This window comes from Talaromyces amestolkiae, assembly GCF_001896365.1.
Source record: "Talaromyces amestolkiae strain CIB chromosome Unknown scaffold10.1, whole genome shotgun sequence".
NCBI classification, from domain to species: Eukaryota; Fungi; Ascomycota; class Eurotiomycetes; order Eurotiales; family Trichocomaceae; genus Talaromyces; species Talaromyces amestolkiae.
The window spans coordinates 184985-205698 of record NW_024468046.1 but is presented as its reverse complement, the minus strand read 5'-3'; the positions used below and the strand labels follow the sequence as shown (position 1 = coordinate 205698).

At 48.1% G+C, this 20714-nt stretch overlaps 5 protein-coding genes across 5 annotated transcripts; 2 read left to right on the top strand and 3 right to left on the bottom strand.

Annotated features, from left to right (window-relative positions):
- Window positions 1-165: 165 nt before the first annotated feature.
- On the bottom strand, window positions 166-5938 carry BHQ10_005555 (uncharacterized protein; the record flags this gene model as incomplete). Its single annotated transcript, XM_040878044.1, has 5 exons — window positions 166-197; window positions 269-1336; window positions 1400-5496; window positions 5578-5766; window positions 5826-5938. The coding sequence occupies 5 exons, from the start codon at window positions 5936-5938 to the stop codon at window positions 166-168; spliced, it is 5499 nt and encodes a 1832-aa protein (XP_040734059.1).
- A 2624-nt stretch (window positions 5939-8562) lies between these two features.
- Window positions 8563-14012, top strand: BHQ10_005554 (uncharacterized protein; the record flags this gene model as incomplete). Its single annotated transcript, XM_040878043.1, has 4 exons — window positions 8563-8846; window positions 8907-12527; window positions 12581-13860; window positions 13915-14012. The coding sequence occupies 4 exons, from the start codon at window positions 8563-8565 to the stop codon at window positions 14010-14012; spliced, it is 5283 nt and encodes a 1760-aa protein (XP_040734058.1).
- A 501-nt stretch (window positions 14013-14513) lies between these two features.
- On the top strand, window positions 14514-15314 carry BHQ10_005553 (uncharacterized protein; the record flags this gene model as incomplete). The annotated part of the gene is made up of 1 exon (XM_040878042.1): window positions 14514-15314. The coding sequence occupies one exon, from the start codon at window positions 14514-14516 to the stop codon at window positions 15312-15314; it is 801 nt and encodes a 266-aa protein (XP_040734057.1).
- A 128-nt stretch (window positions 15315-15442) lies between these two features.
- Window positions 15443-18626, bottom strand: BHQ10_005552 (uncharacterized protein; the record flags this gene model as incomplete). The annotated part of the gene is made up of 4 exons (XM_040878041.1): window positions 15443-18246; window positions 18305-18391; window positions 18446-18542; window positions 18594-18626. The coding sequence occupies 4 exons, from the start codon at window positions 18624-18626 to the stop codon at window positions 15443-15445; spliced, it is 3021 nt and encodes a 1006-aa protein (XP_040734056.1).
- Window positions 18627-18914: 288 nt separating this feature from the next.
- BHQ10_005551 (uncharacterized protein) lies at window positions 18915-20455 on the bottom strand (the record flags this gene model as incomplete). The annotated part of the gene is made up of 3 exons (XM_040878040.1): window positions 18915-20217; window positions 20275-20354; window positions 20405-20455. 3 exons carry the CDS (start codon window positions 20453-20455, stop codon window positions 18915-18917), a joined length of 1434 nt encoding a protein of 477 aa, XP_040734055.1.
- Window positions 20456-20714: the final 259 nt, after the last annotated feature.

Here is a 20714-nt window from a genome sequence, read left to right as displayed (position 1 = left end):
AGAACATGAAGGACCCCTGATTTTGAAATGATTTTGGCAGAAAAAAACTCCGTACTTATGATTGAGAGGGAAAGTGGGAGAGATATACTTCGTTATCTTCTGATGCGCTGTGAGATATGAGATGAGATGAGCTCACTGGGAGAACAATTGGGCTGTTCAGTCTGTTTATAGTTGACCAGAGAGGACTGCTTCGGTGGCTAGAGGCAAATTCCTGTTAGTAAATCTGTGCATCAAGATGGGTGTTTATGAATCAGACATGTTAACTTACCAGAATTGATGTATGGACGCTTGGCATCCAGATTGACACCAAAGCGCTTCTCAAGTTCTAACTTGACAGCCTTCTTCGTAATCGTCATCAAATCAGCTGTGCGCAAGATCTCTCGGATTTCGGCGAGAATAGCATCGTCAGAAGGCAGGCCAGTGAGATCGGTCAATTCGTAGTTGGCAGCACCACCCAACATCTCAGATGGAGCTAGTGACATGCGGGAGCCAAGCCGGGATGTCAAATCAAGCTGCGACATTGGTCGAGATGCCGGGTATCCGTACTCAGTTGCTGCTGGATGGTATGACTTGGTGGCATACGAGTACCCAGATACCTCTGAGCGAGCGTCATCAACTCGAGATTGTGCTTCCCACAACTCCACTTGGTATTCTTCCCATCTCTTCTTCGGAATTGAAGCAGGATCGAATTTGCCCTCGTCGGAAATGACAATCTTTTTGCCCTTTTCACCAGTGACCACACGAGTGTTACCCCAGGAAAAGTCATCCATGTGCCAGAAGGAGTATAAAGGCAGACCGAGCGAGAAGATGGGGGTCGCAAGAATATAGATGATCATCCAACCGACCATTTCCCACTTGCGTCGAAGAATAAAGATTATCGCTTGCAAACCGTAAATAGCTCCAAGCAGAATGAAAGCCGTGATAGGAATCTGGGATGTATCGAGGATAAGCCATACAATAAGGTAAACGATGTACGCTACAGTCACTGGTTGGATGACCGTACTCATCAAATCAATAAGGACCACGAAGCGCATACTGAAGCAACAAAAACCGCAAAGCTGCTGCATGGGAACCAGCTCAACCAAGTTATGCACGGTAGAATTAATCCATCTTCGACGCTGAGAAAGGAAAACACTCCAATTCTCGGGTGCAATAGTCCATGCGTGAGCACGGAAGCTGTATTTTGTCTTGTAATTCGGATGATGCTTGATAAGAAGCGTAGTGAGGTAACGATCTTCACCAAGATGAAGCAAATTCTTCATATGGAGTGTATCGACTCGAATTTCCGCGTATGCCTCCACTACTTCCTTGCTCACAAACAGTGGCTTACCAGTATCTGCGGATCTGATGCGATACATGGTGAAACAACCAGGTAAACAAGTAATGGACCCGAACAGACTCTCAAATGCTTTTGTCAGGTTGTGAGAGATGTAGTATTCATAGACTTGAATCATTGTAATTATAGACTTTCGCGAGTTGCTCAAGGCGGTCTCTCCACAAAGTCCAATGATACGAGTATCCGCAAGGAACGATGATACCATTCGTGTGGCAGAATCCGGAGCAACGACTGTATCGGCGTCGACTTGCAAGATGAATTCATAAAATGTAGGGTTGACGCCAATAATATTGCGAATCTGGTGGTACATCTCTAGTTCCATCGGGCTCATAGGAAGATTGTAGTGGATGCGGTTCATGAAGCGCATGAGGATCATCTGCGAGTCTCGTTTGCCACGGTTACCTGGTCGAGATACTTCAGACGGTTTTCCAACTTTGACAACAACCATGAAAGGCACAATGTGACCCTGAACTTCGTAAAGACCGGAATAGATCTTGCCCATGTTATGTTGTCTCATGCCCTCGCCTAAACTTTCGAAACTCAAAGGTTCAGGGTCAACAGTGTCAGGGACACCGAGAATGTCCAGAACTATTCTTGGGGTAGGGCGGTCATTGCCCTGACCGATGATCATTCCATCACAAATGACAACGAGCAATTTACGCTTGTCATCGTACTTCATGCGAGCCATTGAGTCGATAGCACGGCGGAGGGAATCCTCATCTTCCGTATAGACGGGAACCTGGCAGATGATGAACTTATCTAAATTCTCTGGCATGTTCTTCTTACCGAACTGAAGGGCAGCCAAGAACCTGGCAATGATGACCGAAGCCAACAGGGCTGTGATGGCAAGGATGAAATACTCAGAGAATTTGCATTGCACAGAGTTTCGAGTGTCCACTTTGCCGACGAAAAATAGGTTGTCCATACACAACTGCATACGTTGTCGTAATTCAGGGTCCATGTCGAGCTGGTTGAAGCGTTGGGTAACGTCTTGTCCAGACCTTTCTGAGAACAAATTGACCACAACAGGATCCATGAAATCGACGCTCACACCGGCTGGCCCAGTAGTGTTGTTTGGACCAAGAGTTCGGCGACCTCCAGCAACGTAGTCGGTGAAATCATAAACTTTACCGTTAAGACTGGCTACAGAACGGCCGTTTGTGTTTGCCAGGGTCTGTAAGTACTGTGAGCTGTATCCAATATAGCCTTTCTTATAAGAGCCCTTGAGCATCATCATCTGTTCGGCGAACCAATCCGCACGATAATCGTTGGTAAAGTAGCGGAAATCATGATACTTGGAGTTTGCGTCTGCGGAGCTTATTGTGGTGGCGGAGCCAGTGATGTTGACGGGAGTAAAATCAAGGAGTACACTTGGGTCAACGGAACCATTAACGCCCTGACAGAGAGCGGACACTTGGACTGGGAAAAGAGCTGTGGCATCGACGCCAGCATAGTTATCGAACGCGGATGAAGGGATCAGGTTTTTCGGATAGTGAGAGGGAACGAACGAGTCGAGGTCAAACACTACGCCTCGGATGGAGACATACGATGATGCGCCGTCTTTCCCGTTATGAGATGATAGTTCTTCTGCCGAATATACGTTCTGTCGAGGGCAGATTAGAAGGGGGAAGGCGACAACAATAAAAGCTGCAATGAGGCAGGATAGCCAGATGATCAGGTTAATAGCCAGCTTTTCGCGCCACGCCATTCGAATATCTTTTCGCTTCATTCTTCCCAGAAACCTGATCATGAAATCAGGCACCCAGAAGGTGAGAAGGTACACAATAAAGAGCCATCGCTTCCGACTACCAGAAACTGGTAGAATGTCCACTTCTTCCATTTTGCGTTCTTTACTTTTTTCCGCCATCTGCTCTCGAGTCTCCAAATTTTTGAACATATCGCCAGAATTGAAGGCTGAAGCGCCAGCATCTGATCGACCATCGATATCGCGACTGCCAAAATAGCCACCTTGTTTAGACTCGTCTCCGTAAATAAAAGCACCGCTCGGACTGTTTTCACCAGAGCTGAGAAGTCGGACTCTGTGGTCACTATAGGATCCAGGATGAAGCATTCCATCTCCATCGTTGAGTGAATCAGCCTGATACGTTGGAAGGACTCGTTCGCCGAGTTTTGCAATGTCGGCCCAGCATCGTTCGCTAAGAAAAACGCCCGTGCTACCGACACGTGCTTCGTTACCAGGCCATTTTCGTTCGTCGAGGACAAGCTCAGCCTTCTCACGATCACTGCCAACCACAATGCTCTCAGCTTCAGCTAGGCCCAAAAATTCGGCAAAGGGAAGAAAAACGCTGAAGTCCGCGTTGCGCAGTCTTTGGCTGATCTCAGCAATTCCGAAAGTCTGCACCTGCATGCGCACACATTTGCTGTCGAACTGATTTGCGATGCGTCGGTCGTTGGGCTTGAGACAGAAAACGAAATAGGGATTCAGGTTGGGTGCGTTTAGACACTGTTTGATCACTTCCAGTGATGCCAAGAATTGACCAGCAGCCCCCTGATCTGCGCCGGTGCCGTTGGTCTTTTTACGCGACGTGTGACCGGTTTTGGTGCTGCCATTGTTACTATCACTATCATCGTCATCCCTGCCAGCTCGATTACTGAACGGATTCAATTTGGAAGCCGGACTGGTTTTGCGACGAGCCATACTGGGCATCCGCATGGGCTTGGAGCTGACTTGAGCTTGAACCACAGCACTTCGCTCCTTGGGATGGGTGACTTTCTGTAAGGCATCCTGTCCGAAAAGCTCTCGCACGAAGTCACTGCGTGTGGAGCTAATCAGGTTTATCAGATCCCCCGATATGGTCTCTCCGTTCTCTTCAATCAAGCCATTAACCGGATAATCGATTTCACCAGCGAAGTGTCTAACGGTGAACGTGGCCTGCGTGCTGGGCGTCACGAAGTTACTTCCAGGAAGCTTGGTCTCACTGTCTCCTACCGTGATGGCGGGGTTCTTATTCTCGAATCTTTTCTTGAGGCTTTCAAGCATTTGCATGTCAGTTTTCCCTCGCCTTGTCTGGTCATCGATGATTGCGAGTAAGCCATTCCCGGTCTTCAAAAGACCTCGAACGGCATCTGAATTGTCGAAGTAGCTTGTTGCTGGAACGCTAACCTCCTCACTTTCCAAGCGGTCTGCCTTGTTCGAAAAGAAGCTCTGTAGAGCAAAGCTGTATAGCGATTCTACAGCTGCGTTGTTGAGAAGCTGATCAAGGGTCGATGAGTTGGCGGACTGAGCAAAGCCAGGAAAATCAATAACAGATATGGTATTGCCAACGCTGTCCTCGGCAGCACACACTCTCTGGTTAATGCTCTCAATCACGTAGGCGACTAGAAGGGAATAGAGTGTTCGAGCAAGCTCATCTGCGTTTTGTCGAGCACCACGAGGATCGAGCATAACCGTTACACGTTCGCGGTGAATAGTTTTAGTCTTGTGACGCAAGCTGACAGCTAGGTCTTCCGTACTGAGTCCCAGGAAAGCGGCGATACAGTCCAAAACTTCCTTATTCTTGACCATTGTCACACTTTCGCCGCCTTCATGAGAGTACCCACCGCTTTCTTCAGCTCCAGTTGTAGTGCTTTGACCAGTCACGAATTCAAGTTGACCAATGTGAAGAATGGTAGCTAGGACCTGACAAATTTCTGCAATTTCGCTGCGAGGAAACTCCAATTTCCGCAAAGCCGTCTTGAAATGCTGAAAGCCTTCGGCGTCATTGACACCGACCTTTAGCTGAGTCGGATGACCAAGATAACGCCATCGCTTCTGATTGCTACCCGGGCCAGCATGTAAGCCAGATGACTCGAGCCCCAAGTGAGCCTTTTCTGCCGCGCTTGTGCCCGCTAGTAGGTAATATAACACATGAAGGCTGCGTTCACCTGTCGGAACTGAGGTGATGCGGTTCCTTTCCAAGCGATGATCGAGGATTTTACCTCCAATCAGTAAAGGGTTGTTCGACGACGAGTCGTATTGGAGTTCAAAGAATAATCCGGCTTTTGACGCTGTCGGCGTGGTCACGGATTTGGTGGTAGTGAGGGTATCGAAAACGAAGGCTGCTAATGACAACTTGGTTGATAGAGGGGTTGCAGAGAACGAAAGAAGGGATGACAGGACGTGAGATCGCACTGTAGTTTTGCCGGAACCAGTTTCGCCCCTGAAATAAGATACTGTCAGACATGAAGCTAGAGGCGAATGCAGCATATACCCGGGAGAGGCTTCGGTTTGATAGACTTACAAGAATACGACCGCCTGGTTTTCACCACGGGCTCCCAGCCGGGTAAAAGCTCGTTTGGCCAAATCCTCAGCTTCGCCCATGGCGCTACCCTCTTTTCCGCCATCGGGACCTTTGGTCGAGGAGGTATAGGTATTCAGACAAATCAAAGCCTGCGATGAAAGACGAGCTGTGGGCAAGGAGACATGAAATCTGTACCAAAATCACCGGATTAGTTATGATGAATATGCCTGGCCACATGATAGACTCACCTGCTCGCCAAATGGGCCGTTAGATGTGTATCAGATTGTAAATGCGAGGGCAGTGACGGTAGTGAAGACTGTGCATGAGAGGGTGTGCTCCCGGGGAATGAGTGGAGAGCCATGATGGCTGGCCGGTCGACCGCTCGCTCAAAAACTCAGTATGATTCAGGTCGAGAGTATTAAACTAGTCTGCTGTAGAATATCCACTCCAAAGTATCACAGAAGAGTCGGCTGCGGTCAAAATGCCACCCCTGGAACAATTGCAAGCGTTGTCGATTTTCCTTACAAAGCGAGAGACATGAAGCACATTGTTATGAAGGCCTGATAATCTGGCCACGAGATTATACTCGAGGGCTTCCGAAAACAGAGCGCTTCTCGAAAAAGGGTCGTAAGTGGAACGAAAGTAAAGTCGTGCTGTTGAAGAAAATTAAATTATCTGTAGATGAACACACCAAACACACCACAGCAAAAGTCTGACGCGAGGCAACGAACCAATGTACGCGGTCTGGACAAGAAGAAAGAATATGGAGCGAAAACAGTACTTTGTAACGAATGTGTGAAGGTCTAATGGAGAATGCAGGGAGATTGAGAAGTGTTGAGATGGACAGCAGAGAAATCTAACTCTCGATCTGGATGGGAGGAAGGTAGTCGGGGCGTCACTTGCGATTCTCCATTGGTATGGTATTGACAGTACCGTACAGGACAGTCAGTACGCSGGTGAGCCGTTACAAAAAGACCATCATATGATTTTGTGTCATTCCACAAGAGGGGCAGGCGTATTGTATTTTTGCATGAGCAACAAGACCTGGCTCTTTCTCCTTTTTTGTTGCCAGCTATTGGTATCGAATAATGTTACGCTATTGTTTACCGTATTTAGTACGGGTAGCGTTCCGGAACACCGGATTACGCTGAATAAAAACCAATCACAAAACACAGGCGACTCTTTGTATGGGCCGAGAAACCTAGGTACGTACAGTTACGGCGCTACAGTGACTAGAGGCTGATCGGTCTGCCCACACTGAGACCCGTCCAATCCGGCAGTGCGGCGGCTTTCAGCTACTCCCAATCCAGCTAGCGTGCTGAAGTATTGTCGATTGTCTAAGACATACCAGCTCTTGTGTGTTATAAATAGGCATTAGTGTGTAGGCTTTGACTGTCTTCACACAGTCTGACGTACTGTGTCAGCTGCAAATGTACATGTGTCAGGCGACAGTAGTAAGTATTCCAGATCAAAAACCTCAAGATATCTATCTCGTTGTAATGTGGACGTGCTGGCAGACTGAGAATCCATTTTGCAGTGCCTGGTGCGGCCAATCAGAGCGCTCCGCTGCGGCTTTCCCTGCTTATTTATACTTTCCCCCTTTGGAATGTGGTAAACAACAACACCGGTCCATGTAAACAAGCCAGCCTTGCTCTACACTGATATTCTCGTGGCGATCTTTTCCATGAATGAAGTCATAGACTCTGGCCGCCACAGTTTCCATCTTCTGGTGTCTTCTACCTTGCTCAAATCAAAGGGACTTGCGTGAAACACTGGCAGAAACATCTAGACTTTTGGCTGGGCCTGGGTGGAGATGGGCCGAAAGCTAATCGACGAGCCTCGCCATCCAGCCACTCACAATCCGTGCTATGGTTCTTAGTCATCTATCGTCTCCGTCGGCTAGTTACGCTAGAATCTCATGAAAAAGTCTGTAAGTCATGAATACAGCACGTATGCTAAAGCATATTCATCAATGCTGGGCGTCCTCAGCTACTAGCCGTAGGAAAGTCTTCAAGCAAATTGAAGATCTGTCAGGGCGTAACACATAGCCAGCTTACTACGTAGTACATAGTATGCTTTGTTTATGATGTGGTATGTCATTCTTGTTTCGGAAATAGGTCCACTTAATCTTACACCACGGTACAGTACGGAAACAGCCGTTGCATTGTTTCATACAAAACAAGGGGGGGCATAAATTATCACATCTGTCTCACTTCCATCGCCACAAGCCCCCGTCGTCGAGGATCAACGGAGTAACTTACGGTCTGTTTACTTTTCAATTTTTCTTTTTCCTCGGTTATGTGATACGTGCACTCGTCAATATGGTACCCAAACCAAAAACACGATGGACGGTGTTCTCCTGGCATATGACGAAGTTTAAAGTAAAGTTATTGTAGTTGATAGGCTGTCTATTGCATATGTCTAATACATATCAGCTTTTTCTCGGCCTGTAAGTATGATACCGTGGTCATTGCGGCCAAAAAAGAATTACTTCCCCGAGCTGTCACAGTACGTATACATTACATGTAACTTACAATACACCCCGGACCGCCAACAGCAACTTTGCAAACAGAGGAAGGAGCAAAGAGGCATGTTCGCTCAGAACCTTTCCTCTCCGTGTCTCATTCCAGCCGCTATTCATACCATCGCTTTTCTTTATTTTTTCGTTCTGTGGACATCTCTTTATCCTCATTTCGGTGATACATTTTGTCTTTCGGCATATCACTGACGACTTTCGCTAGAGACGGTCTATTCGTTCGCTACTAGAAACAGGGGTGTTTAACGTTTCACTGACTCGAGTGCTTGCCATCTCGATCAAGAGGACTTGACTGCATTATCATTCTCCTCTTGCACACCACATTTCTGGTCTATTAAAAAACATCAGGACGACGACTGCACTCGCTCGTCGTTGAGATTGGCTCATGTCCTAAGAGACAGCAGCACATTTGCTTCATTCGTTGGTTTTCAACAGCAACAACCACAACAATGTCGAATCGATTCTCGATCTTTTCCACTACCTCGAATCCTGGTCTTCCAAAGTCTGCTTCTCAGATTTCCACAACTACCTTGCTCAATTCACTCCACAATTCATATTCGACAGCTCAACCATATCCGCTTGAAGCTGGGACAAGTCTGGTCGTGAACACATGGCTAACAGTATCTCATTTGAATCCGGATGGCACGCCGGGTGGTATCGTTGATCCCCAGCTAGGCCAGAGAGCGTGGGAACACGCGCGACGCAGAGCAGAGGATGGTTGTATTGTGCTAAGGTATATACCTTAAACCGGATGGGTATAGTGACATAACTAGGTTGCTAACTTTTTCTACAGTGCCCTTCATCGATCCTGTCCTACCTTGCTGCCATCGTTCCTCTCTGTCTTACCGCTATCGACACCCGAAATACTATACGCCTCTCTCAATGCTATTCGCCCGTTTGTTACCGCAGTCACGCCTTTCAACCCGTCATACTCTCTTTACTCATCCTTGGCGGTGTCCTACACATTTACGCTTGCTGGCAATGTCACCGGCTTGACACTCGCATTATCTAAGTCGGGGCTCAATCTTACGAGGGGCTTGCTGGATGTACCTGCCGAGCCTGGCTATCGCGCCTTCGACGTCTTTTATTATCTGATAAATGCCGAGTCTAGCCAGGCAGAGAAAGAGTATCTCGATCTTAAAGAGCCTTCTACCTACTCGATCTTGAACAAATCTGGGACTTACGAACCCCCCTCATTTTTACCGACCGCAGACGATGCTGCCGCGGCCGAAGACTTTCGTTCGGCTCTCAAAGCCATTGGAATAAGAGGGGCCGCACAAAGAGGCCTCTTGTCGATCTTGGCCGGTATTCTCAAGTTAGGAAACACTCTCGGATTTCTGGTTGATGAAGAAGACCTCGAACATGTTTGTGAAGAAGCGGCCGAACTTCTAGGCGTGGATCCCGAAGCTTTACTTCACGGCTGTTCTACTGATGACCGCACGGTGCTCGTTACAGGCATTTATGAGGCCTTGGTCGATTGGGTTATAAACAAGGCCAATGAAGCGATTGCCACGCAGATCAAAGCTGACCAGGAAAACGAATCCAGCGACGGCTCGGGTGCTCCATGGCACACCGAAGACGCTTCAGATACTGTGACGCTCACTGTTGTTGACATCCCAAGCCCGCCTCTTGGCAAGGCTGCCGCTCTCCAGGGTGTGTTCAATGATGAACAAGGTATCAATGCTGAAATGAAGGAGGATGGCGTGGAGATCGTCAGCCCCGGCCAATCAGTCATAAATGAGATGAAAAACGCTGTCGCCGAAGTCGAGGCTGATCTTGGGATAACAGATAGCGTTGCCTTCCGTGAACGCGAACATCTTAATGATAAGAGACAGGGCGTGCTAGAGAAAGTTGGAGTCGAGGTGGAGATTGGTGGTTTTCTCAGGGACATTCTATTCCCTGACCCAAACGAAGGTATAACCCTTGGGAAGCGTGGTCGTTTTGACCTTGCAGCTACCTTGGGTAGTAGCAGAGTGTGGTATCATCTTGCTGTTCATCCTACAGATGATACACCTGAGAGTTTCGCAGCATCACCTAGCACATCTCCATGGTCCGCTGGAGCGGTTTCCCGTCAACTGCGAGATTGGCGACTCCCTGAATGGGCCAATAGACGACATAAACATCTTGATTTCACTGCCGACTTTGATGTGGACGAATTTGTGACCAGATATGCGCCTCTGGGTTGCAAGGAGGGAAAGGATGGCGTCGAAAGCTGGATACTCGAGAGAGGATGGAGCAATGGAGACGTAGTTGTTGGGAAGGAACGGATCTGGATGCGAGAAGGCGCTTGGTGGGAAGCCGAGTCAATGCTCGATCTCAAACCTCCCGGCGATATGCCAATTAACCCTTTCGAGAGCGGTTATTCCGCGACACCTCCGAACCCCAATGGATCAGGCTTTTTCCCAGCGATGCCCATCGCGGATAGTAGCAGCTTCATAGCCAGCCGTGACAATCTCCTCAACGTCAACAGGCAAAGCACAATGTCTCCAGGCATGGCTCGTTCAATCGCCCCAACTAATAATCAGACACTACGCTCAATGGGCGGTGGTGACTATGGGCTAGGCTCCAAGGGCGATGATTACAAAGGCGACGATGCCTATTATGAGGCCGAGTTGAATCGTCTCGCCGGGGATCCTGAATTTGGTCAGCCCAAACATATTGAAAAAAAGAAAATCACTTTGGGCCGACGTCTCTGGACCGCATTAGTGTGGGCATTGACTTTTTGGATTCCTTCATTCGCTCTGCGATACATTGGGCGAATGAAGAGACCAGATATTCGCATGGCTTGGCGAGAGAAAGTCGTACTGGTAGCCCTCATTCTTTTCTTCAATGGGGTTATGGTTTTCTGGATTATCGAGTTTGGAACCCTTCTTTGTCCCAACAAAAATAAAGTCTGGAACGAGCAAGAACTCAGCTACAATCAGGGTGACAATGATTTCTACGTCGGCGTTCGCGGCACGGTCTATGATATCAGCAAATTCTGGCGGACCCAACATAGTGACACAACCACAACGACTAGTGCAACAAATATGCAGTGGGCTGCAGGAGAGATCTTGGATCCTTACTTTCCCGTACCTCTGACTCAAGGCTGCGCGGCATTTGTATCGGACACTTCTATCACTTTATCACACAACAACACTGATGCCACCCCTGAGGTGACAGCTGTTCACACCAGCGGACCTCTGCAAACCGTTACCGACTCTGCACTACACAACATCACGTGGTATGCTGATAGGTTTCTTCCCTTTATGGCCCAGTACTACAAAGGAGATATCGTGTGGACGAGAGACACGATCACTAATCAGGCAAATAATGACGCCAGATACTGGGTAATTATCAACGATGGAGTATACGATTTGACCGACTACTTTTACACCGCTTCTTTGATGAATGATCTAGACACGTACGATTTTCTACCAAGCGCCGTGACGACTCTAATCAAACAAAACGTGGGCTCAGATATTACCGACAAGTGGCAGAACTCTGTCCAGTTTCAGAATGCTCTTACTTGCATGAAGAATGTTTTCTATGTCGGAAAGGTGGATTTCAGACAGTCTGCAAGATGTACAGTCAACAACTGGATTCTGCTTGCTTTCACGATCGTTGTTTGCTCCGTCATTCTTGTAAAATTTTTGGCTGCACTTCAGTTTGGCTCAAAGCCTCGTCCGGCTCCTCAGGACAAATTTGTCATCTGCCAGGTTCCAGCATATACGGAAGGCGAAGACTCATTGCGAAAAGGTCTGGACTCGCTTACAGCTCTTCAGTATGATAACAAGAGAAAGCTCATTTGCGTTGTCTGTGACGGAATGATTGTTGGAGGTGGAAATGATCGACCGACTCCAAAGATCGTGCTTGACATCCTCGGCGTAGACCCGAAGGTCGATCCACCAGCTCTGCCATTCAGATCCGTTGGCGAAGGAAGTGACCAATTGAACTACGGTAAAGTCTATTCTGGTTTGTATGAATTCGAAGGCAACGTTGTTCCGTACATTGTCATCGTTAAAGTCGGAAAGGAATCAGAGCAGTCAAAGTCCAAGCCAGGAAATCGTGGAAAGCGTGATTCCCAGGTTCTTTTGCTCAACTTCCTCAACCGCGTGCACCATAGGGCACCGATGTCGCCGCTGGAATTGGAAATTTTCCATCAAATTAACAACGTGATTGGTGTCGACCCCGAGCTTTACGAGTTCCTTTTCATGGTCGATGCCGATACTAGTGTCAAAGAGGATTCGCTCAACCGACTTGTGGCCGCTTGCGCCAACGATGCCAGAATTGCGGGTATTTGTGGTGAAACTAGTCTACAGAACGAAGAAAGAAGTTGGTGGACGATGATTCAGGTTTACGAATACTATATTTCCCATCATCTCTCCAAAGCTTTTGAATCCTTATTCGGCAGTGTCACTTGTCTTCCTGGATGGTGAGTTGCATCTTTTCTAAAGTTAAGAGTATGAACTAATTTGTGTGATGCAGTTTCTGCATGTACCGTCTGAGGACAGCTGATAAAGGTCGACCATTAATCATCTCTGATAAGGTCATCAAGGAGTACTCTGATGGTGATCTTGATACCTTGCATAAGAAGAATCTTCTGGCCTTAGGAGAGGATCGATTCCTTACAACGCTTATGGCAAAACACTTCCCTACCATGTCCTACAAGTTCATTGCCGATGCCTATGCCAGCACTGCTGCGCCTGAAACATGGAGTGTGCTTTTGTCTCAAAGGCGTCGCTGGATCAACTCCACTATACACAACCTGGTAGAGTTGGCTGCTCTCAAGGATCTGTGCGGGTTCTGCTGTTTTAGCATGCGTTTCATCGTCTTGATCGATCTCTTGGGTACAATTATCCTTCCTGCCACCTGCGCGTACTTGATTTACCTTATCTATCTGGTTGCTAGCCATAAAGGTGACTTTGGTATCATCTCCATCGTCTTGTTGGCTGCCGTCTACGGTCTTCAGGCTGTCCTCTTTATTCTTAAGCGTCAGTGGCAGCATATTGGTTGGATGATCATATACTTGTGTGCTTTCCCAATTTACTCTGTTGTACTGCCTCTTTACTCGTTCTGGAAACAAGACGACTTCACGTGGGGAAACACGCGTGTTGTCATCGGAGAAAAAGGCGATCAACGTGTTGTGGCTGTGGAAGACGAACCATTTGACCCCAGAAGCATTCCTCTCCAAAGATGGGATGACTACGCCTTGGCAAATAACCTACCTGGTCGACGTGGTAACCCCGAATATGGTGAAGAGAAGCAGCCTATGCACTACACTGATGAAGCCGCCATGGAGATGGACGATTTCCGCTCGACATATTCGTCTGTAAAGCCAGCATCCACTATCTTGACAGGCTTCCCTGGTGGCCGTGGCCCGTACATGCCTCCCCAGTCTCCTGCTCCGTTTGGTGGAAATAACAACCGCAACTCGCGAATGTCGTCTTTCACACGATACACTGACGCCCCTCAACTCGGTGGTCACGCCCAACGTCATATGTCTATGGGTAATCTGAGCAGCTACCAGGATAACGCGATGAATGCAAGTAGATTAAGCATGCCTATGATGCAAAGCTCCGATAATCTCTTGGGTGTACCAGGTCGACAGCGAAGCCCTCTAGGCGGTGGCTACGGCTCTCGGCCCGTAAGCACCGTGATGGACTTCCGAACTGGACCTGGTCATGGACCTGATGATCATACGATTGTGGAGGCTATCCGCCAGGTTTTGGGTGAGGTCGATCTTGACAACGTCACCAAGAAGCAAGGTACGTAGATTTCAGTCCTGGAAAGAGATAACATACTAACTTCTTGATTTATAGTGAGAGCTCTTGTCGAACAACGACTCCAGACCGAATTGACTGGCGACCGACGCACTTTTGTTGATTCTCAAATTGACCAAGAACTCGCCAACATGTGATGTAGATCTGGGCATCGATCCTTTCGTCATTTATATTTCCTCCTATTGTTTTATAAGGATTTCTGAGCGGGCTGATATTTGAGGCTGGGAGCAAAAGCACGGCGTTGATCTGTTTGTTTGCCCTTCGACATACTACATAGCCACTCTGTATGGATCTAATCATGGCTTGCTGGTGCCTTATCCACGCATCTTTTCCTTGTTTTGATGTGCCTTTCATTTATTTTGGGCGTCTAATGTATGACTGTTGATACTTGTATCATGCTAAATTTTCATTGCATAGAGGGTGGAATTAATATGCGGTTTCACAAGCAGTCGTATCTTAATTAGAGGTTCTCGACCCGCGTTGACGATGATCTGTCTTATCAGCAAATGATAAGCAAAAGATTTGAAGAGCGGGGAAGGGCATTAAGCTTAACATTCATGTCCACTCACTGTTTAGACAAACATCTTCAATCTAGAACAATATTATAAATTGAACTTCGTTTGTCATACTCAAAAATAATGTCCGCCCAACAACCTGGAAAAGAAAGATCCACCCAGTCTCCCCCAACACATACATCAACACCCGTAACCTCACCACCAGTAATCTCGGCATCAACAACAACAACCACCTACCAACCATCGTCCTCATCTATTCTATCTTCCCCGGCAAACCAACCCCAAGACCCAGAAGCAGTCCGACGCACCCTCGAAGCCCGCACCGCATTCACTGCCTCACTGCACTCCGTTGGCGAAACAGTCTCAGCCGACCTGCGCGCCCGCGCCACAGATCTTCACGACAACGCAGCCGCGATCCAGAAGCAAGAGCAAGAATTAGCGAGACATACAGCTGAGCTCTCGAGGCAGAATGATCAGTGGGACAAAGTAGTGGATGGTGCGCGGCAGGGACTCAAGGAGATTGGCGACGTGCAGAATTGGGCGGAGATGATTGAGAGGGATTTGTTGGTTGTGGAGGAGGTGTTGAGGCAGGTTGAAGGGCATGCTTTTGGTGATGACGAGGAAAGGGAAGACGGAGAGGATCGTGAGGATCGCTTACGTGGCGAAGTGGAGGAGGAGGATGGAAGTCTGACGGAGAGAGAGGACGAAGATCGGAACAAGGTTGCTCAAGAGCCGGTCGATATTCTGGATGATGTTTCGTCTTCGGCATCTGGTATTACTGGTACGTCGGCGACGTCAGGTACAATGTCCGAATCGTCTGGGAAGAGCAGCCCGCCGGACCAGGGTGGTGAACGGCAGCAGGCCAAGCTAATCGAGGATGATGGTAAGAAGAATGCAGGTGGATGGTGGAGATGGTGGTGGTAAATTGTTCGACCTAAACGAGCTTTGATGTCTGATGATTTATGACAGTGATGACATGTTATGTTTTTTGCTTATGAGTGATTATAATGTTTCTAATCCAAGATTGCCAATCATCTATGATTCGTTATTTATCATTCTTCACCTGCTTCTCCCTCCTCATACTCCTCTTCTTGATTCTGCAAATCACAAAATCTTCGCCAAGGACTGCTCGAATCTTCCATAACTATATGTCGCTCATTGCTCAGACTATATTCATCGTATTCATCCCAAGACCCTAAAGTCATCAAATGGCGCATCGTTGGCCGTCCATGAGGGCAGTTCCAAGGTTTGTCGATTGTACCCATATTCCGCACCGCCTTCACCATTTGTTTGACGGTCAGAGTCTTCCCGATCATAATACTTGATCGGCAGGCACGCATAGCAAACATCTTGCGAACCTTGCTAGGTCGAGGTACGTATGAATCCGATGCGGCCACATTTCTCATGGCGCCAGTTGGGGCTTCGGAAAGCAGGACAATAAGCTCTTCGAGATCACGGATGTCAAACACGACTTCTTTGCTTAGTGGGAGTGATATAAGTTTGCATCGTCGACCGACGGGCTCGTTGCCACTATCGTCTACTTCGATGACAAAGCCGTTCTTCTCGAGAGCTTCCTTGTTCTCTCTGATGATCTCTTCCTCAACGGCTGTCAGATCTAGTGTCTTCGGATGTACAAGACGCTGGTTCTGCACAACCGTTTCAGCTTGAAGGCGCTCGAAATTATACTTCTCGTCTGAGGCATGCTGATCGATAATGAAGAGTTCATCTTCTGCAGGAGCCGTTGGTTCATCGGCTCCATGTGATCGTGTCGCGAGTATAAACCCCAGATTGAATTGTCCTACAATCCGCATTTTGGCAAAGTCATCTTTAGATACGGTTAATGAGAGACGTTCTTCGCCGGTCTTTTGCTGCTGGACAAATAGTTCTTCGTCCTCTTTGGCCTCGTCAAGTCTTTTGTATGATCCTAATTGCCTCTGAAGAGTCTCGATTTGAGCTTGTATTTTAGCAAAGGAGCTTTCAAGTGTTCCAACAAGTCGGGCCGTTGAATGTTTATTAGTTTGTCGCTCCTTTTCAATATAGTTCCCACGTTTGATGTGATTTTCGCTATGGGTTGCGCCCTTTTCCTCTGCTTTTCGGATAAGATCTTGGACTTTAGTGTCTTCGCGAGCTTTATTTTCCTGTTCATCCATAACATCCTTGTCAGACTCCGTGGAAGTGGCATCTGGTTGTAAATCTTTAGCCTGTTCGTCGGCTCTTTCGTCAACAGGCTCATCAGCTGGCTCTGTCTCATCCGGTGACTCTACGGATCCCGCTGACAACTGCGTGTCTTCTAACACCTCCTCATCACTACTATCATCGATCTCATCGATCTCCTCCTCATCTTCTTCTTCTTGAGCTTGAGTCTGCGCGCCAGGAGCGATAAAGGATCTAAGATTCTGACCAAATATGTTCGGCTTGGACGGAGTATGAATTCTGCGTTTCGACTGCCGTTTGCTCTCCGTATGGCCTGCAGTGAAAGAATCTCTCTTCCGTAACGCGCCATGGCCAACAATCGATGTTGTCACTTTGTCGCCTATAGTGATTGTGGCGACTTCAGCGGGTGGCCGTCTTGGTCGCATCCGATCAAAGGCGTTTTGAATTACGCTGCTTTGCTTCGGCGGAGATTGGGACTGGAATGTCAAGATTCGCCGCTCATCCAGTTGCGGAGACACTTCAGCAGCCCGTGCCCTTATTCTCTTGACTGCCTCATCGACATCTTCGCCGTGATCAGACTCTCCAGCATCCGCAGCCGTATCGACAATCGTAACTTGACTGTTGGTAACGCCCTGCATCACACTTTCAATATCTGTCCCCTCCGCAGCTTTGTCTTCTTGAGCATGTTGAGATGTTACTTGAACGTGCTCAGATATATCTGTTCGGCTTTCTTCACCAGGGGTAGCTTGTTCAGCTCTTGTCCTTTCAGGCGGTGCCCTCATGGGAGACGATTTCAACCGTTGCTGAATATCGGTTTGCTGCTTATTGCTCGTGAACTGAGACTGTGGCACTGTCTGCTCAGCTTCCTGAAACATCTGATCCAACGCCTCTTTCAATGATTCAATAAGCGCAGCAGAATCATGCAAAAGAATAGTGCGCTTGTCCGGCGAAACATTCACATCGTATGCATTCGTATCCATCTGAAAGTCGGCGAGCACGAATGGCGCCTGGGAGATGTTGTAGGTCTTGTATACTTCATTGAAAGCTTTTGCGACTTGCGGAATACCGCATGGTCGGGAGTTGACATAGTACATTTGCCGATCGCGTGTTCCTCTGCCTTCTCCCACCACAGGTCGTGAGACATAACCACGGACATGAATCTTATTCAGATCCCTATTGAGTCTCTTCCCGGTCGCCGATGGTTCGAACTCGAGCTCTAATTCAAGAGGGATCAACGTCGACAGTGTCTTGGCTCCATATACATTCGCGATGTTATCCCTTATCGAAGCATTCGGTTTGGTCGTCAACAGCACGAGCTGCCTTTTCTTCGAGTCGGTATTTTTGACACTAAATCTCACTCCAGTGCTGATACAAGCATACTCGTTGAGTAGGTTGACAACCTTGCCCAATTCGCGTTTGATATTCTTCTCCAACTCTTTCCGGCGCACTGGCAGTCTGGAAAACAGATTCGAGATAGATACTGTGGTTCCCTTTCGTCCAGCAACTATCTGTGTCCCCTTGAGCCTCCCCGAATGCTCGAATTCCAATTTATTTGCTTTTGGCGCTTGGTGCGCCTGAGCGGTGATTATGTGGAAGTTGGATACAGCACATAGTGAAGAGAGCGCTTCGCCGCGGAATCCGAAAGTTGTCAGGGACGTAAGATCATCGTAGGAGGCTAGTTTCGACGTGTAGTGTTTGAGAGCTGTTGTAAACATAAATTAGATTGTATTCGACATGAGATACTTTCTCCGTAGTCATACCGATGCTCTCATAATTTTGAGGGTCGATGCCACTTCCATTGTCCTGCACCTCGATCGAATCCAGTCCATCATTTTTGAACCGCACCTCTGTAAACTACTAATCAGACCAACAGGACAGATAAGAAAGAAACAAGTGCGTACCGATCGAAGTAGCTCCGGCGTCCAAGCTATTTTCCACCAGCTCCTTTACCACCGAGCAAAGGTCAACAATGACTTGTCCGGACTGGATTTGATGGACCTGTTTCAAATCAGCATCATTTCTACATCCTCTCAGATCAAATAGTCATACCGAGCGACCCTCGATAGGTTTTATCGTGGCCATCGTCGTTCCATTCTCGATGTTGTTGCATGGTCCAAATTAGTTAACACGCGATGACGCGGGATGCCGCGTTCTTATCGAAATTCTTATCGGTTATCAGATGGCCATTTCGTGCATGTTACAATCAGTCAGATGCATTTTACGAGATGCGTTGGCAATGGGATAAGCAATCAGACTAGATTCAATGCTATAGTTCACCTAGTATAACAATGTGTAAATTCAAACGACAGACGCAATCGAAAAACATGTACCCAAACACCGGCCTTCATGAATCAATGATTAATGTTCAAGCTAATAATCAAATCGCTCGGGCATCATCGTCGGAGCTACGAGTGTCCACAAATATATAGCATAGCAGACCCAGGCACTAATAATCTTGACCCAGCTAGCCCAGTAGGTCCGGCCAACTGATGCAAAATTACCTTCAGTCTCAGGATCCAATTGTTGAGTGAGTAGTGTGGCCACCCATGTTGTAGCCAAGAAGAAGATGATATGGAACAGAGAGTAGTTGTATTGGGTTGAGCCGCGCTCATCATCCTTGGTGTCGTATTCATCATCTTCATCGTCACTCTCATCCAGAGCACTGGCGGGAAGACTACCACTTTCGACGGCAGCACGGAGAGCCTCGGCCCTCATCTCACGTCGAGTCGAGGGCTGCTGGGTGACAAGTCCGTGCTCGTTTGCCTCTGTGCTTATTGCAGAGTAGTTGTGTCCACCTTTGGATCCCAAAGCAATACCCTGTGTAGCAGCGCGAGTTGTAGTATAGGCGATGGTAGCCATTGTGACAATAGCGCCAAGGACAACGCTGGCTGTTCTAGTATTCCGTGCGCGAAGAAGCGGGTTGCATTGACGGTCGTCAGGTTCCATAGATACGGCAGACATTGTCAAATACGTGCAGTAGACAGTGACCATGGCGGCCTGCGCCAAACCAGCCCGAGAATTGTATTCTTGAATTGCAGGCTGAACCGAAACGACGGAGATGATCAAGAACACAACAAGATTAATGCTGATTGCGGCTTGATTCATCGAGCATCCGCTCTTGGCGAAGAAGATGTACATTAGTATCGTCATGACAAACGATGCGAGGTACATTCCCACTGTTGAACCGATCAACAGTCCACGCCAGAGGCGAGAGTCACTATCTTCAATTTTCTCCAAACAAAGCTCAGCCCAAGAGTGGGCAAGGTCGACCAGCAGGATGAGGCCGAGGAGAAGGAAGAGCATAGCAGCGATGAAGGCGATGTAATGACCGTAGACGAAGAAGAAGGATTCTGGAATGAAGAATGACATTACGACAAAGCCAATCCAGACAAGAACCTTCGGCCCCCAGAAACCATTCTGCAGCATGGCTCTGCCATCTTTCGATGATCTCACGCCGAGAAGTAGAAGAGAGAGGAGTAAGTGGAAAAGGCCGAGACCAAAGTTGATACGGTGGACTGCGACCCAGCCATGACATTCCTTTCCATCGCATCGAATCTTCATGTAATCCATTGTGAGATGTTCTAGCTTTTCGAGTGCCCATGGCGTGAGCATAATCCACGAAATGATCGAGTTGATGAGTAGAATAAAGGCGTATGCGATTCTCGTTGCGATGCTATACACGAGTGCAGATTAGCAATCTATCGAAGCTTGCGCATGTGTCTATACGTACCTGCTTTGGAACTTGCCACATGCGCTACACACAGCAGAACATGTCGCTGCACCGCAGCAAGAAGCTGCGACAGAGAACATCTAGGACGAGTCAGTGCTGTACCGGAACATCAGGCGAGAGTAGAACGTACAGTGCCGGCGCTGGGCACGACCAGCATCGGGATGGAAAGAAGCGCACCCATGGTGTCTTACTATTCCAGGGGTATAGCGGAGTTTCGTATAGTGTTGTGAACAAGGTCTTTAATATGATTCTTGCGCTGAAGAAGCATCGTCTTGCTGTCGCCTCCGTCTGCGGTAGGCACGAGCCAATTCCGCCGGCTGCGTCACTGGCTCACGTGACTGCTTACGTACGCCATCCAGAGGCCAGCTTAGTTATCAGGAACATCGGAGCCAATCCGTCTTAACGGCGCAGCTCGCAATCAAATGTGGGTGCAGCTAGAA